The sequence below is a fragment of the Serinus canaria genome, chromosome Z (assembly GCF_022539315.1).
Source record: "Serinus canaria isolate serCan28SL12 chromosome Z, serCan2020, whole genome shotgun sequence".
Taxonomy (NCBI): Eukaryota; Metazoa; Chordata; class Aves; order Passeriformes; family Fringillidae; genus Serinus; species Serinus canaria.
Window position 1 is genome coordinate 25,850,112 of NC_066343.1, and position 17,589 is coordinate 25,867,700.

A 17,589-nucleotide genomic window follows, 5' to 3' on the forward strand; every position below is an offset into this window, starting at 1 on the left:
GCCAGTTTTGCTTTTTTGAGGATATTTGAAATTAAGGCCTATTCAGCTTTAACAGACAAGAGACTGCCTGTGTCATTAGCTCTTTATCTCATAACTCAGATCTACAAGTATTATTACATTTTACAAGTATTTAATAAAAATTTATTAAATTTAAATTATTAAATAAAGGAGTGTCAAGAGTTTCTTATTTAACTATCAGCTGACCTTAATCTCCTGGATAGTTCTTGTGGCTACTTTGCAAACCTGTTTAAAGATGTTTCTGTAAACTTCCTACTAGATTTTATGCTTTCAAACTGAATATTAGACAAGACAGTGCAGAAAAATCCCAACAGTTAGTTAAATGATTGGTGAAAGTCACCTGGATTAGGAAAAGTAAAAACGATTAAATGATCTGAAATGAATGAGGAAATAAATGGGGAATAGCAGTCTGACTTGAATTTTCTTCAAAAAAATCTGAAAAACCAAAAGCCACATAGTAGAAATAGTGCATCTCACAAGCCTGTAAGACAGCAAAGAAATTAGAATAAAAGCTATGATTTGAAAGTTCACATTGGAAACTCACAATTATTACTTATACTTTATATTTTATGTAACAGACACTGCTGAAAAAGTCAAATTCAAGCACAAGTGGCCAAAAATATTTTCAGTTAGGCCTCTCTTTGAACCTAGACATACTATATCCATCAGTGATCGACAAATGCTCAATCTCTGTGGCCTACAAGAAAAAGTGCAGAAAGCACTATGCTATTCAGTTTAATAGGCAAAACTATTAATTCCATTTTTGTTGCATGTTTTTGCGCTTCATAAATATGACTTGATCAACATGCATGATGTTTCAAATTAAACAGTAATTTATTAAATAATGCCAAGTTGCTTTTTAGCACTACAGTCAATAGATGGAATGGATTTTGAGAGGGGAAGGGCAAAAAGTTATTTCAAACAATTAAATTCTAATCAGTGTAATCAGACTGCTCAAGACTGATTGGACATCTAAGTGTACACCAGAAAAGCTAAGTGAAGTAATTATTACCATTAAAAAACAAGTAATGAACACACTAATTCATTATTTAGGAAAGGAAAGCAGGCAGACTTCACAAGCACCTATCACTAAAAGACAAAAAAAGTTTCAAGTTGAAATAACTAAATAGGAATTCATAGCTATGGTCACAGTGCTCCTGCATTTACTATCATGCCTTGAAAGATGACTTTTTTAGCTTCAAAAATACACAGGCTAATTCACAATACGTATCAGAGAAGAACAACAAATAAACTAGTTGTATCTACCCAAGTTGTTCCATAAATATTTCCTGTAAACTAGAAATAATGCACACAGCTCTAAAAGCTCAAAGAAAATCCTCCGCTGCCCAATATTCAGAACAAATAGACACTACCCAGAGAGAAAAGAGATCATGTAAAGTAGTAAAGTATATGTGATAGAGGTGACACTTACTCATTTTTTATGTTTTGCTTTTAAAGGTAGCAGCAACATTCCTTAAAGCAGGATAGAATCCCCTCTGAAAGCTAAAGAATTAAATCTGGCCAGGGATGTCAAAGCAAACAAGAAAAGCATCTACATAGAAAGTTGGTGAAAGAAAAAGTTAGGAAAAATGTGGGCCCTTTCTGGAACAGGAAGATGACCTGTTTATCAGGGATATAGAAAAGTCTGAGGGATACTGAACTACTTTTCTTTCCTCAGTCTTCACCAGCAAGTATGCAGCCACATCGGCCAAGTTGTAGAAGGTAAAGGGATTGGGACAATGAAGAACCACCTACTGTACAAATGCATCAGGTTCAAAACCATATAAGGAACCTGAAGGTGCACAAGTCTCTAAGACCTGATCAGATACATCCACAGGTTCCTAAGGGAACTGGCAAAGGAAATGGCTAAACCACTGTCCATCATACTTGAGAAGCTGTGGAATCTGATGAAGCTCCCCCAAACTGGAAAAGTGGAAACATAACCTCCACTTTCAAAAAGGAAAATACAGTAGGGGAACTACAGGCTCATCAGTTTCATCTCTGGGTATGAGATCATGAAGCAGATCCTCCAATTATGGTAAGACACAAGGAAAACAGAGAGGTGACAACAGCCAGCATAGTTTCACTAAGGGCAAGCTGTGCCAGACAAACTTGGTGACCTTCTACAATAGGGTCGAAGTGTTGGTGGATGAGGAGAGAGTTACTGAAGTCATCTACCCGCAGTTAGGCAAAGCATTTGACACTGTCCCATATAACATTCCTGTCTCTAAGCTGGAGAAACAAGGATTCCGTGGTGGCTGAAGAAGTGGCTGGATATTCAAACTCAAAGTGTTGCAGTCAATGTCTCAATGCCCAAGTGGACCCCAAGGACAAGCAGCAAGTACTGTTCGTGTGGGGTCACTATTGAGACTGGCCCTGTCACCAACATCAAGGGCACCCTCAGCAAGTTTGCTGACAACACTGAGCTGCATGGCACCACTGATACACGTGAGGGAAGGGGTGCCATTCGGGGGATCCGGACAGCTTCAAAGATGCGCGCTGTGCACCTGCGACGACCTCATGAAGTTCACCAAGGTCAAGTGCAAGGTCCGGCAGGTGGGCTGGGGCAATCCCAAGGACAAACACAGGGTGTGCAGAGAATGGAGTAAGTACAGCCCTGCCCAAGAGGACATGGGGGCTCTGGAGGATGAGAGGCTGGACATGACCCAGCCATGGGCACTCACAGCCCAGAAAGCCACACATGTCCAGGGCTGCATCCAAAGCAGCATGGGCAGCAGGGCAGGGAGGGGATTCTGCAGCACCCCTTCTCTGAGGACAAGCTAAAAAAATTGTGTTTGTTCTGCCTGGAGAAGAGAAGGCTCTGGAGAAACCTTATAGCACCTTCCAGTACCTAAAAGGAGCCTAAAAGAGAGCTGGAAAGTGACATTTTACATGTAATGATAGGACAAGGGGGAATGGCTTTAAACTGGAAGAGGGAAGATTTAGATCAGGTGTAAGAAAGAAATTCTTTACTCTGAGTATGGTGAGACACTGGAACAGGTTGCCCAGAAGAACTGTGAATGCCCCATCCTGAGAGAAGATCAAGGACAGTCTGGATGGGGCTTTGAATAACTTATTCTAGGGTAAAGTGTCCCTGTCAAAGATCATCCCTGTTAAATAATCTTTCACATTCTCTTCCAAAACAAACTATTTTATGTTTAAGTGTTCAGTTATCTGAACAGTTAACTTTGCATGAAAGCGTTCAATAACTACATGACATACACTAAAGGTAAGATTTCTAAGATATATGAATACAACTTTTAACCTAACAGTAGTTAAATAAGCCCTTTCAAAAGAGGAGGAGTCCCTCACAAATGCACAGTGAGCTTAAATGCTGCCTTTTCAGTGGTCCTGCAACATTTTATAGCTCCTGAGAAAAATGGATATTGCTTTCTGCCTAACACCATGATTAGACAGCAGCTGATTAATACAGTAGTTTTATTTCATGAATGATTAAAGCATCTTGGTATTCTACTAGGTCTTTGAAGTTCTTGGGGGCACAAATTTCAATAGGTTTGACCCTAGACATTTGTGGACTATATAAAGCCTGGTTCTGATGTTTCCTGCTGTCTAGATACCTACTAAAGCTGTCTTCTCATGATTTCCATCTCTAAATAGCTGCTGCTAAAAGATAATTTTCCTGCATGCATATCTGAGAAGCTTGTCTCCCCTGACAGAATCTAGACCCAGTGCTGTTGAACTTCTTTGCTTGAGCATGCAGCTGGGACCTTTTCTCCCCACAACACTGCTCCACTAGTATACAATTTTATGGTTTTATTACCAGGTCACTGAAAGGAGAGCTATTTCAGCACTAGAAGAGCTTCCACTGCTGCATTTCTTCCCACAGTCAATCACTTGCATAATTTCAACACACATTTTCTACTCACATGAACCACAACAGCCTTTTGACAATGCAGCACAATTCTCCTCAAAGTCAGGGACCCCCACCACATGAGGGAGTCCTTGGCTGCTGTTTCCCATCAGAGCTATGGAACACCCAGTGAAAGTGCTGGGCAAGCTAACATTTGGAAGCAATTTTTCATTTACCAGAGTACCCAGATAATCCTGCATCTTGACTGGAATTCTTAAACATTCCTGTAATGTCTGAAGGTTAAAAAAAACCCCAAGTAATTACAGTATCAGGTAATAATTTTTTCCACAAAAACCAGAGTCATGACAAATTCTACAATCAGTCAAGCTCTCAAAACCTTTTCAAAATGTGCTGATCAAATAAGACTAAATGAGTTCTATGAAATGTACTGGCTCATTTTAGAAACAAGAGCTCTTCTTGCTCCCTAAGTTCTCATCGTCAGATAAAAGTAATGTAAGAAAAGCAGCCCCTAATTGAATTCACTAACTGAATTCTATTAATGCTAAATTTTGGAAGAGAAAACCCAAAACTGTCATAAATGACTATCCCAATAGGCCTATCAAACAAAAGGAAAAAACCAAAAACCAAAAAACACCAAAATGGTTACAACCTCATCAATAATACATTTTAAAATTGATACACAACACCTTTTATACCTTTATGAGGTATAAAACAAATTTAAAGTTCTAATACAAAAACTAAACACAGATTAATCATACTCTGGAAAATTAGAAGTCTGAATAGCAAATAACACATTCATACATTTCCACAGGACAACCAAAAATAATTGATAAGTATACATTTAAAAATTGGATTTTTCTGCAATAGTCATCATACCATCATTTCAGACATATCAGGCTATTTTAACTTCTGCAAAAAAGATCTTATTGCAAAAGACTAAGTTATAGGAATATAACCAGTAAGAACTTCAATATCACAGAAGAAATCACAGGTAAAACACCTGTCTTTAAAAAAACCCAAATGGGACATACTATTAGCAGCAATATCACAGTGAAGAACACAACTCTGAGGTTAATAAAGTCTAGGAACTAAAATTCATTGTCTACAGAAACAGAAACCATAGGAATTCCAGAAGATTGAGCATCTTATTTCTTTTTATAATTTAACTTCAGCTACATACACCACCTAATGCCTCCAAAAACTGTTATCCAGACCTTGACTGAAAGAGTATAGTCCATTTTCCAGTGAACAGCTGTGTATTTTCTGCTTCCAGCCTGTAAGCGGTCATTTTACAAGCACTGTATTCAATAAAATACACCGTGTTTAAAGCCATAAACTTCTGTCTCAGTGTATAAAGTTAACTGGCAAAGATCCACTAAACTAATGCTAGAAAAAGCCAGCTTTGTATATTTGTAATCAGTACCGAATCAAGCTCACAGAAACTTGGCATTAGGTTTTATTCTGCCTTTCATCACTCTGAAGGTTGTATGTATTGGTATTAGAATGTTGTTAAAATGTTGTTTCTTCTGTTAAAAGAAACATCCATGACAACATATGAAGACCATATATGAAGCTGTCATTAGAATTCACCTCATGGACTAAGATAATTTTTGCAAGTCTCCTAAAATTTCACAGTGAAGATATGACCATATCCATGACCAGTACACAAAAGTGGCACTACAGAAAATCCACAGGATTATGTAAAGATCAACCTAAAAGCTGCAAGTATGCTGTCCTGAAAGCAAGCCAGCATGGCCACAGAAAAGATAATACTACTAGACTCCAGTCCAACTTCAGAAGCATGAGAAGTTTAACAGAGTTTTAGATAGACAGGAGTATAAAGCACTCAACCCTTTTATCTGTGTGGATTTGCAATTTAATAATGCTCTACAATGTGCTACAGGGATACTGCAGAGTGACACCCCCACAGAGGACCTGTGAGCCAAGACAAGGTATCATTCAGTTGGTACCAGCTCTTTCACAAAAAAGTTGCCTCATCTTTGTAAGGCACTACTGTCACCTGTGATTAATGCCACGGAGACTACCACAGTATTATCTTGACACTGAATAAGGCTAGAAGAACACACTCAGGCACACAACTCAATTAAGTGTAGCCCTGTATTTGAAACTCCCTTCACAACTGTGTTCTAAAAAGAAGGGCTAAATGCCTAAGTAGAAGATACCATCAACCTTTCTATTTACTCAATCTAAGTTACTGTTCAATTTTCAAACTGCGTTTTACTTTACATTAAGGCCTGAACTGAATTTTAAAAGCAGTTTAGCAAAATAAGGGAACCTGCATAAGTCATTGAACAATTGCTAATTTAAATGCAGTTTGCTTATAGTTCCAGCTGATGGATTCCATTTACTGAACACACAACTCATACATCACTGAGCAGGTGAGGCTGGGAAGCTTGTAAGAAAACACCTGCAAACTATGATCACTACTAGATTTCAGTATTTGATATCTCAATGCCTTTCTCCCAAACAATTTCTCAGCTATCACTCTAAATCTGGAATAATTAAAGTTGAAGAATGAATGAAAAGGATAAACACTGATCAAAGTATCTGACACACAGTAAGTAGATTGTGCCTGATCTCAACCAAGTTCAACTCTTTATTAATTTGGTGCACCCCTCTGCATTACAGCTTATGGCTCTTCACATGTGCAGAACATCATCATCTGGTGCTTCATCAACATAAGCCTGTTGATGCTGGATATATAAATGATGGTGCAGCTCTGGTGCAGAAGTGATGGCTCTTCCCTGCAGCATGAGGAGAAAGTTCATGGTGGGGGGGTGGCACCACGGATGCTAAGCATTACATGAATCCGATAAAAGATGTTCAGTAAGCCAGAAGAGATATCAGCTGAAGGTTATTAACAGAGACCCACCACGTCCAAATAGAAAATCTCAACATCAGAAAGTGTGGTTGAAAGCAGGAACTGCAGGATGCATGCTGTTGCACAGGCAAAAGAAGTCCTCACGGACACTGCAGGAGGAGGAACACTGAGCATCAGGCCCATTACTGCCTTGGGTTCAAACATAACAAATGACAGCCAAAACCTACTTAAAATAATGAAGACTGAAGACACCCAGACCTTCTTACAAACCAGCCTGTCATATTACAAGGAGAAGATGCTTACCACTCCAAGGTGAAAGAATACCATGGAATTTGCCAAACCAAATTCTTTTCTGAAAGCTAGCTATACCCTTTAATTTTTACCACTGTTAGTAGTAACATGTTCCAGGCATATCAGTTTTGTCTTCTGCGTCAATTTATTCCTTGTCAGGAATACAGCCAGCAGCACTAAATATCCTGTCTTACTGTATCCACTTAGTCAACTTAAATAAGCAAGTGGATGTAAAGCACTTTGTTCTACTCCTAGGGTGTTTCAAAACTGTGGTAACGTGCTGACCCAAGTAAAAATATGGCATGACACTTTATTGTGGTTTAAACCCTGCTGCCAACTAAGAACACACAGCCATAACCAGGACCACTCCCCCTCACATCCTGGTCAAAAAGGGGAGAAGAATTTAAAAAAAAAAAGCTCCCCAGTGAAGACCAGTTCAGTAATTGAAACAAAGTAACATGCAATACTACTAATAAAAAGGAAATAAGAAGGGAGAAAAACCCCAAGGAGAACAAATTATAGAAAAAAAAAATTGCTCATCACCATCCACTGGCTTATACTAAATCCTATCCTTGAACTGTGAGTGGCCCCTACATTTCAGGTAACACCCCAGGTTATAATTTGGGCATGAGGTCCCATGGAGTGGAATCCTGGCCAGTTCAGGTCCCTGAAATGTCAATGCTTCCACACCTGCTTGCTGGCAGAGCACTAAATGCTGAACAGTCCTTAATTCAGGGTAAACACTGTTCAGCAACAACCAAACCAGCAGTGTGTCATCAACATTATTTTCACACTGATTTCAAAGCACAGCTCTCTAGCTACTGCTGAGAATAAAGGAACTTTCTCCCAGCCAAACGAGGACATACCTGAACTTTAATTCTTCACAAAAACTTCACAAAAACACATATTACTTTGGAACAGTTGTTTTGGTTTTTTGTCCAGATTTTTACCTGCTATTTAATCTCAGAGTTTTGAAAGGCATCCTGAAAAGTGCCACGATCCTAAGTTTGAAAAATATTTCCCTGTTCTAGGCAACTTTTTCCATAGGTTAACTTCCAACGTTACTTTCAATCACATGCTTGGTTTTTGTTTTGTTTTCTGGTCTTTACTGATGAAAGAAAAAGTGTAGAAAAATGATAATTTGTCCCCAAAGCAATTTCTTTCCCTAGTGTAGGTCTTAACTCAAAAAATATGTGCTTGAAACTATGTCCAATGGGAATATATTTTTTTCAGCTTTAACAGCTGTAATTAACAAACAAGAACAACTGTTAATCTGCAATACGAAGTAGTTGGAAAAAGCCATTTATTTTGGCAGTTGCCAAATGAACATAGGAAAAAATACGCTGAAAAAAGCTGATTTCATTATTTGAAACTGAAATATGTCTCCAAAGCAATTAATTCCTACATGAACACAGAGAATTTCTTCCATAAGTAAGCCTAATTTTTTTAGTTTAGAAGGTGGTGGGGAAGAGTGGGGAACCAAAATAATCAATGCATCTTACTACAGATGCAAGACTTTATAACCATTGTGTGGTTCCAAGTCCATTTCAAAGAGGGCTTTGGTTTAATATGCACAAAGCCACAGCTACCACAAAGACTGTGAAAAAAACCTCATCTACAATAGATCTAGAAATTCAGAGGACAGGAAAAATTCACATTGCAAATCCCCTTCCTTTTGTTTTAATAAATTCTGCTAAATGCCTGAAATAAGCAAAGGTAAAAACAAAGTAATTGCAGCAACTGGTCAATGGCACAGAAATTTTGAAGATAATATGGCTGTGTCCTTGATGGCTGTGAACTGTGGAAATTAGTAGATTTACAGAAAAATGTTAAAGAAATCCTAAAATGAATAAAATATCTGAGCCCTCTCAGTTATTTTTTCTTTACAGTGGAAAGAAAAAATAGTACTAGGTTTCTTTAGTAATAGTAAAAAAATAGTAATAGTTTTCTTTAGTATTAGGTCACTTATACCACAGGCTTGCGTAGTTTTCTTCTGTGGCATTCTACAGCTTTCTGTTTCCACTCTGACTTGACATACTGCAGTAAGAAAAATTCCATAGAGAATAGTATAATAAGCCCTCTTCTGCAGTTGTACACAGAAAACCACAACAGCAGTCTGGCAAATTTTCACAGCAAGAGCTGCCAGCTGAAGTACCATGATAAAAGAAAATCAAATGCAGATATACATATATTTTATAGAAAATAAACACATGCAGTTAGAAAGTTTCTTGCACGTATTTTAAGGTCTTGATTCTGTAACACAATATACTAGCTGCTCCAATACATAATGGACCAGCCATGAACCTGTTGGAACCATCTGCAGCTTGAAGTCTTATTACTTACCACTCAGCTTGTGGAGGCTGAGAGGAAGTATCTGCTTTCTGTAGGGATATCCAGGCCCCTATAAGCCACATGATATCCTTGGAGTGAAAGAGCTTCAGGGTGTGCAGGTCACTTACATCACTACCCAAACTGAGGCAGACATCACTGAAACATACCTTCATTATTATAAATACTCTGCTCTACTCTCACAGCACAGTCACTGAAAAGCAATTGCACTGTAAGAACTTCAGGTTACGAGAGGTCTCTCTCACACACTAGCTTCCACTAGAATCAACATTTATTCAAACACCTGGCCCAGGATCACTAAGATGCAACAGCAACATATACCTACACACAGGTATGAAAGAGTAAACAGTGTAAGATACATCAGACTGGCAGCCTGGGACTCCCAGTGTGGAAGCAAAGAGCCCTGACTTAGCTAAAAGCACACAAGATAGTCCACATCACTACAGGACCAATGCCAGTTTGCAAACCTCAGTGCTTTCTTGTAAGTTATGGCAACAACTGACAAAAGTGAATGGTAATCCGTTTGCTGAAAAGTGCAAGATAATGTATATTGCAATTATCTTCATCAAAAAGCAACAGTGTTTGCTGAAAAGCAGAGTGATTTAGTGATCAAAGGTCCCTAATCATATTTAGTCATATAAAAAGAATTAAATTTATTAAACATCAAGTTCTTACTTATGCTATATATCGAGATCAACACATTAATTCATGTTAATATATGATGAATAATCATTTTAAAAACAGCTTGTTTCCACGAAGTTGGTGCTATGAGGGAATCCCTGGCGGGTTTAGTCAAACAGGTCTTTTCTACCTCTTTTACTTGTAAAAACAAAGCCTATGGATTTCTGAAAGATGTCATGCAGGCACAGTATTGTGCCTGCATAACAGTGAAAGTCACATGAAAGTATAAAGACATTAAGTCGATATTGAGTAACACAAGGTGAAACAATTTCCTTCATCCTCACCCCTTTACGTGACTCATTTCCAGGAGACACGTGAAATGCGATAAATTATGCCAATTACTGTGAAAAGGTACAGTAAATGCAGATAAATACTTCTTAGTAATATTAAAAAGCAATCAGAAGTATAAACCACCTCAGAATTGCCTGGGTTGGAAGAAACCTTAAAGACCATCTAGTTACAACCCCTCAGGAGATTTCAGACGCTAGCTGTGCTCTGGATCAAGACATAAGGCTTGTTTGAATCTTAACTCTTCCAGGATTATCCCTGCAGGATGGTACTTCAAGCACCTAAGCTAGCTAACTAAGGTAATACTCTGCTGCTGCACTTTTCTCCAACAAGCACACAAAGTTCAAAATCATTCATTAACTTTTTGCTATAACTCACCAAGGCCCTAGGCTACATCAGAAACTGCATTTTACCACCAGCAGAGCTCAAAAAAAACTTGAAAATTAAAAAGCTGATTTTAAAATCAACCCTCCCTCCGCCCAGAAGATCTATGCTTCAAGGTCTTGAGCAAGATGCTTCAGAGAGCACTTAGTCATGACAGACAAATACACATTTATTAATACAAAGAGAAATTTGCCTCCAATCCCATTTGGCTTCTGCTCTTAATTTCACATTTAAGTCAAGTTTTGCACAACACATTCTACTGGCAAGACAGTTTTCAAGGCAGCAACTTTTGTTCACAACCCTGCCTTAATCAGAAATTGTCAGACTGACAAAAACTCATCTCAGCACACCACCTAGCAGCAGCAAGCAAGTACCCGTGTGTATCACGGCCTCAGAACACCACAAAAGAGCAGGCAGCTTCAACTAGTTCTTCCTTTAGCTACCAAATTACTCTAGTCTCCAGCCAAGTGCCGAAAACCCTGCAAAAACATCTGATGCATTAGAGTGATATAGGATTGCAAGCACCAAACACAATGGGAGTAAAGGCTAACAAGGAAAAAGAGCTGAGGAGTTTAACAAAGATGGCAAGCCTCTCTTGAAACATGACAAAGTTTTTATGCTCTGTTCATTCATGCGGTCCTCTCTGTATTAGGCACTTGTACTATATAAGCAAGTACCTGAAATTCCAGCTATTTCGGCTCGATTTTTTTTTTTTTTTTTTTTTTTGTCATGGGAGTGCTTAAAACTTTCTACACTCTAAATAAAGTAACTCTGAACACTAAGCCCCTCCACAGATTTTCCACACCATCTCCTCCTGCTTCCTCAGGGAGATAAAAATAAAAAAATCCTACTTTGTAGGTAGGACCTGCCTACTTTGCATCGTACCTCATCTTCAAGGCAGTAGTAAGCCTCAAATTCAGAGCCTCAGATTAAAGCACAATCACTTTTTTCCCCACCTTCTTGTAAGGTTAGTTTAGACGCCCTAAAATTAGACTTCCGTTAAGGGAAGTGAAAGATTTAGAGCTGGAGAGAAAGCTAAGACTGCTCAGAGCAAAAGTGACAAAAGACTTGAAAGAAACTGGCAGCCCAGGTTCAACTGAGATCACTTTCAAAGTCAGGAGTTTTAGATATGCAGTAGCACTGACAATACATAAGGTTTCCCACAGCTCTGCCCTTGCCAGACAATTACATTTACAATGTTATGATAAAAGAAGTGAACACTACAGAGCTTAACAAGTTTCACATGTTCTAGATTCAAGCAGTCAGTCAGTTAACACACTTTGTATTGCTTCCACTGAAGACACAAATAGGTTTCCCTTGATTACCAAAAGACTCCTGTACAAGTCACAGCAAGTGTAACAGCCATCTCTAAGAGATCAATGTTTCAACCATGCTCTGCTGAAATAGGCCACTTGTCCCTCAGGAAAAAAAAAAATCCTTTTCCAAGTCATGGCCTCAACTGTTTTGGCTGACTGTAATTCAGTATTGTGACAAGCGTTTCCTCTGATCCTGCACTAGAGGAAACCGAGTGCTCCATAACCAAAGATCTGGCAGAGCACAGTCCTTCCCAGCACTGTACTGACTATATGCATATACATATACAGTGTACAGTGTTGGGAAGGACACAATTCAGGCCCACACTGAATTGTGACCACTGTTACCACTGTGAACACAAGCTGTGTCTGACAACATCATGTCTGGCTCTATATATGTCTTTATTTCTATGACCAACACAGAATCCTTTGCATTTATTACCATGGTATTTCAATGAAGACCAAAAACACACATGAGAACTAAAACTCCCTGTACAAACTTTAATTGCAAACATACTGACACAGCTGCTTCAACAATTTTATGGAAGCGTTCAACCTTCAGGCAGTTTTTGTAGAACTACAGTTCTAGACATTTCAATCATGTGCTGCTTTTTACGTCTTCACTTTGTGCAACACAGAAATGAAAGAATAATTCCAAGTATCTGAGAAACTACTACCTTCAAGAGGACAAGATGAAATCTACAAAATTAAGCAAGATATCCTGTTAGCTTTAGTCCTATGGAAACAGGTGTAAGAGATACAAATGTGATCCTTCCTCTACATGAGTATCCATCACAGTACTGCAGATGAGACTGCAGTACTCTAGATTGTATTCTAGACTGCAAAAGCCTAGCTTATGACATTTTTAAAGAGGTCACATAGACAGAACTTGAAGAATTTTACTCCCTGAGCCTATAATGTTGACCATAAAGATACACCACCATGGATTGTTGCCAGCCACAAAACAAACAGGACCCCAGGTTTTTTTGAAAAAGGCATGTAAGAGGATCAGACTTTCAACTAACACATAAGCTCCACTGTGGCAGCTGGATCAAGTGTAGAAAAATGCCATGTAACTGTGATCAGCAGGATGTCCTAAAGTAGACTTACTATTTATCTTCAAGCAGAGATGACAGAAGACAGAATGAATTGATGAAGTCTTCAAGTGGAGGGTGCTTGCCTCCTTGTACTGAAAGCAAAAGTATTACCAGAGTTTCACAGCTCATGCACAAGTCTATGAATGTGAAATACAGGCTAGTCCCAGGCTAGGTCTCTAAACACACCCTGCCTCACTTTCTAGACAGAACAAGCATTTGCTAAACTGGAAATGAAATCCATATATAAGCATTATTGGTAGTTGAAACACAGTTAAAGATACCAGAAATCAGCCCTATTCATGAGCAGGTTCTATTTTAAAGAAAAAACTTGTGAATTTCATGAGCATATGATTATTTTAATAAGAGAACAGTATGGGAGCTTTGAAGCCAAGAAAACAAATACTTTCCCAAATTTAAGACATCTGAGTTTGCTACCTTCTGAAATTAGGGAGTCTATATTCCATGAGTTTCAGTTTGGCTAACAATGCCACAAGCACAATGAAAACTGGGAGATTATTCCATAATGTGAAAATTAAGCATTATTCTTCCACATATACAATTAAAATTGTACTGAAGACAGTGGGAATTAAAAGAAAGTAGTTGTTTGGGTTTTTTTTTGTTTTTTTTTTTTGAGGAGACTATAGTCACTTTGTTACCTATATTCAAGTTTTATAAAAGCAGGTCTAGAAAATGTTTACCACACTAGGGTATCTCTTAGTTTTTAAGTGCTAGCTATTACTGTTTCTTGCATTTTTTCAAAAGCTGCTAAATCCATCTATCTTGGGCAAGCAGAAAGCATGGGTTCTTTAAAGTGCTTTACCAGGGGCAGCTCCAGCAATTAACTTTCATCCCATTTTATCCTCTTCCCTAACATTTTGAATATTTTTAGCTTATTTTTTGTAACCATAAAGACTTAACATTAGATTACATAAAAGGTTATCATTGTATGATAAATGTCGCCTCTGCAGCCTTTAAATAAGTAGAAGCACTTAAACTAAACTAAACAGCTTTCTGAAGTGGCTGATTGGAATTGTTATGTTACTCTGTTGAGACCAGGGTCTCCTACCTATTGTACAAGTACAATTAACTTACAGGGTAGTTTTGCAATTTGTACTGACATACATCTGCATTAGTCAAAAGCACATAAGAGTTAACATAGACTCTAAAATATCTATGCACAATGACTCACTCCTGACAGATTCTCTGGTTAGCAAGTGAAGATGAAGTGACGTTCATGACCCACTTATCAGATGCTGTTGTCAGAGGGATTCTCACATGAAGAGAGACTCTTGTTCAGCACCCTTTAGAATCTTCAACACTACCAACATTAAATTTATTTACCTTCAGTAAAACAACAGAACAGCAATAAGCTATTTGAATTTTTACTGATAATACTTGAAATGGTTTTCTGCCAATACAGAAAGCAGACTTCACTTCAGCTACTAATGTCACCCCAACAGAAAGTTCTGCCCAATGCTTGGAGGTGACCATCACAGACCTTCACGTATCAGCTTTCTCCCTTATTCACAAGTAAATCCTAGCTAAAAATCAACAAAATAATCAGGACTTGGACTTCAAATTGCTCACATGAAATTAGTAAATGAACTCCAAGGTGCCTCCTTCCCTTCAAACAGGTTTTCCAGAGGAAAAAAAAACAAGGAAGGCCTTCAAGTTCAACTCTTCTCAATTCTAAGGTGTGCAGACAGCTTCAAGGAAATGAGGCACTTTCACCTGTACTGGGAGGTGTGCCTGCCCATGGCAGGAAGGTTGGAATGATGTGCTTATTAAGGTACCATCCAACTGAAACCATTCTGCTGTTCTACAATAATGCAAGTGCACTTCAGTGTTGCAGATGTGATCACGGAGTGAGTACTAAATAATAGGGTGGGAGGTAACTTGGTTTAAATTCTCAGGATGCTAATGAGTATTTGGGTCAAGATGACAGTGGCTGGCCATGATCTCTCTGTACTTTAACACATGGCACTGGCAACCCAGTGATCCTGGCAGGAGTAACTCTGACTCTCAGGACAGGACTGTGGTTTCTAACTGGGCACACCTGCAGAGATCACACTTCACTGGAGTCCCTCTGAGGCAAACAAGTTGATCTCTGTCCCAGTGGTCTGTGGTTACTTCCTCCCTGTTGCTGGTCATGCCCACCAGTGACAGGGGCCATGAAGTGAAATGCAGTCTTTGACATCGAGCTGGCAGGATGGTATCACTCAGAGCCAAGGACAGAACTGGATTGGCCCACATGTGTTCCCAGCAAACTACACTCTGTTTGCAAACTAGCAGGCACAAAGTGGTGGAGACAAAAGCCATTACAGACCTTGGTGATATCATAAGTATAGAAGTATTTTTCAACTTCTATGCTACCCTAACCTTATTTAAAGATACTCACTAAGCAACTAGCACTCATGACAGTTCATTTAAGAAGGACAAAAAAAATTATTAAATTTTAACAGAGGAATTAAATCAATAAAAATCTGAAATTCATGCCATATGAATTTTACAGAACCTGGTAACAATCACCGTTCTGAATTCAAAAGGAAAAGAAAATTTGCTTTTCAAAACTCTCTGAAGAAAACCTGAAAATGTTTTCTTTTCTGTTAAGTTAGAACAGGACTGAAAGTCAAGAGCATTCTCCTAAGCATCTACAAACACAAGGTTATCTTGCTCCAGGCTACTTAAATCAGAAGTATTGCTCCCAATGCAGTTGCAAGGTCAGATACTGTACTTCTCAATCGCACTTATAATCCTAAAACCTTTTGGAACAAGACTGATGCAGCATTTTTGCTGGCAGTTGAAAGTGTATCTCAAAGCTGAGGATCTGCTCTCTCATAAAGTACAAAAACTATCTCTATCTCCAATAATTTCGACTCTGGAGTTCTCTGCTACTGAGAATGTAATTTAAATTCAGGATCCTTCTCAGGCCTCACTTCATGCTATATAGAAAATACCACATCCTGAAACAAGAGGTCTACAATTAAGTCCAGCCCCATTCCCAGGTACAAAGTCTCTTCAAACTATGTAGCAGCAACTGTGTGCTTCTGGCATACAGAACATCAGACCCATCATGTAAGGAAGTGGACAATTTCAACATTGATCACACAGACCTTGAGGGTCATTTCTGTGGGCCTGAAGTAGCAGCCTTTGAGGTTATTCCTAAGCAACTTTGATAAGCAGGTTAAACAGGCTAAACATGTGGGATATACAAGACAGACAACCTGTCTTTTAATAGCCATCCCACCAACTGATGAAATACCAGTTACATCTTTCCACTCCCAGAACAAGAGGTTAGGAAACACCTAAGAAACAGACCGTTTTGTTTCAAAGCATTGAAGTCATTATCTACAAAGACAACAGACTTGTTTTCTCCCATCAACCAGATTTCACCTGAAGACAGCAAGCTGTGGCATCAGCCCCATCTGATTTCTTTGGCATCCCCAAGAACATTAGGTAATCTTCACACTGAACAGCAAAGATTGCTTGAAGGTTTGGTCACGCCAGATCAACTAAAAGCAGTGATTTATGTATCCCGGACTACCATGCAGAAGTAGGGTGCTTCAAAGATTTACCCATCCCACTACCTAATGTCTTAAGAACAAGTTACCTACTGTGGGAAGATCTGCTGGTTATTCAAAGCCATAAGGGAGACTAGCCACACTCAGCCAGAGACTGCTCAGTAAGAAGGAAGCCAAAGAGCATGAATTGATTCAAGTGTGTGTCCTAAAGAAACTGTTGAAGTGCTGCAATTCAAAAGCAACTTAACCCGTGGAGTAAGATAATCTGCCCTTTTTCCAAGGTACAAGTTTCATTACCTGCATCCCTGAAAAGAAGCAGCTTTGCATCAACAAGCTCTAAAGTCTAACTTCAATGAGGTTGAATTACAATTCAAGGAAACTTTGTACAAATATCTACTTTTCCACATGTGAATCTTCTTTCCTAGTACTCTGAAGTCCAGGTTTAAACGTTCTGTTAGCATTTATAGCACTCAAAGTAACCTAAATTAAATGCAAATAAATATGCTTAATTTTGGGGTATATAATTGAAAAAAATATTAATATAAGTTCCTTCTGACCAGCACTGGTTCATTCTGCCTTTATTATATTACTTAAGAGAATTGCAGAATACCACTTGAGAGTTCACTGCTTGGAAAAATGAAAAGATACAGAAAACTCCAAAACCAACATACCTGTTATTTTGTCCCTGACGAGCTTGCAAGATTCTATCTCCCCAATGCTGCCAAAAAGACTCTTCAGTTCCTCTTGCGTCATGTTTTGTGGAAGGTAGTTGACTATTAAATTGGTCTTGCTGTCTTCTGTGTTCCCAGAATCAACTGGTGATGAGCAATTGTTTATGGTGGCTGAACCATGGGCTGTGTTATTACAAGTTGGTCCATTAGACAGTTGTGTTTCCATGGCAGCAATTACCTGCTGAAAAGGACAGAAACCAAGAACCATCAAAATTCATATTTCAGTATCTAGTAGGAGAGTT

The 17,589-nt window shown here is 38.6% G+C and overlaps 1 protein-coding gene across 2 annotated transcripts in view; it reads right to left on the bottom strand.

Moving 5' to 3' along the window:
- The window catches only part of ELAVL2 (ELAV like RNA binding protein 2), an 87,988-nt gene that overhangs the window by 23,437 nt on the left and 46,962 nt on the right, over positions 1–17,589 (bottom strand). For both annotated transcript variants that reach the window (XM_050987169.1, XM_050987168.1), the window contains exon 2: positions 17,288–17,528. In XM_050987169.1, the coding sequence (XP_050843126.1) occupies positions 17,288–17,513 (226 nt within the window). In that variant the 5' untranslated portion in view covers positions 17,514–17,528. The remainder of the gene's footprint in view (positions 1–17,287; positions 17,529–17,589) is intronic.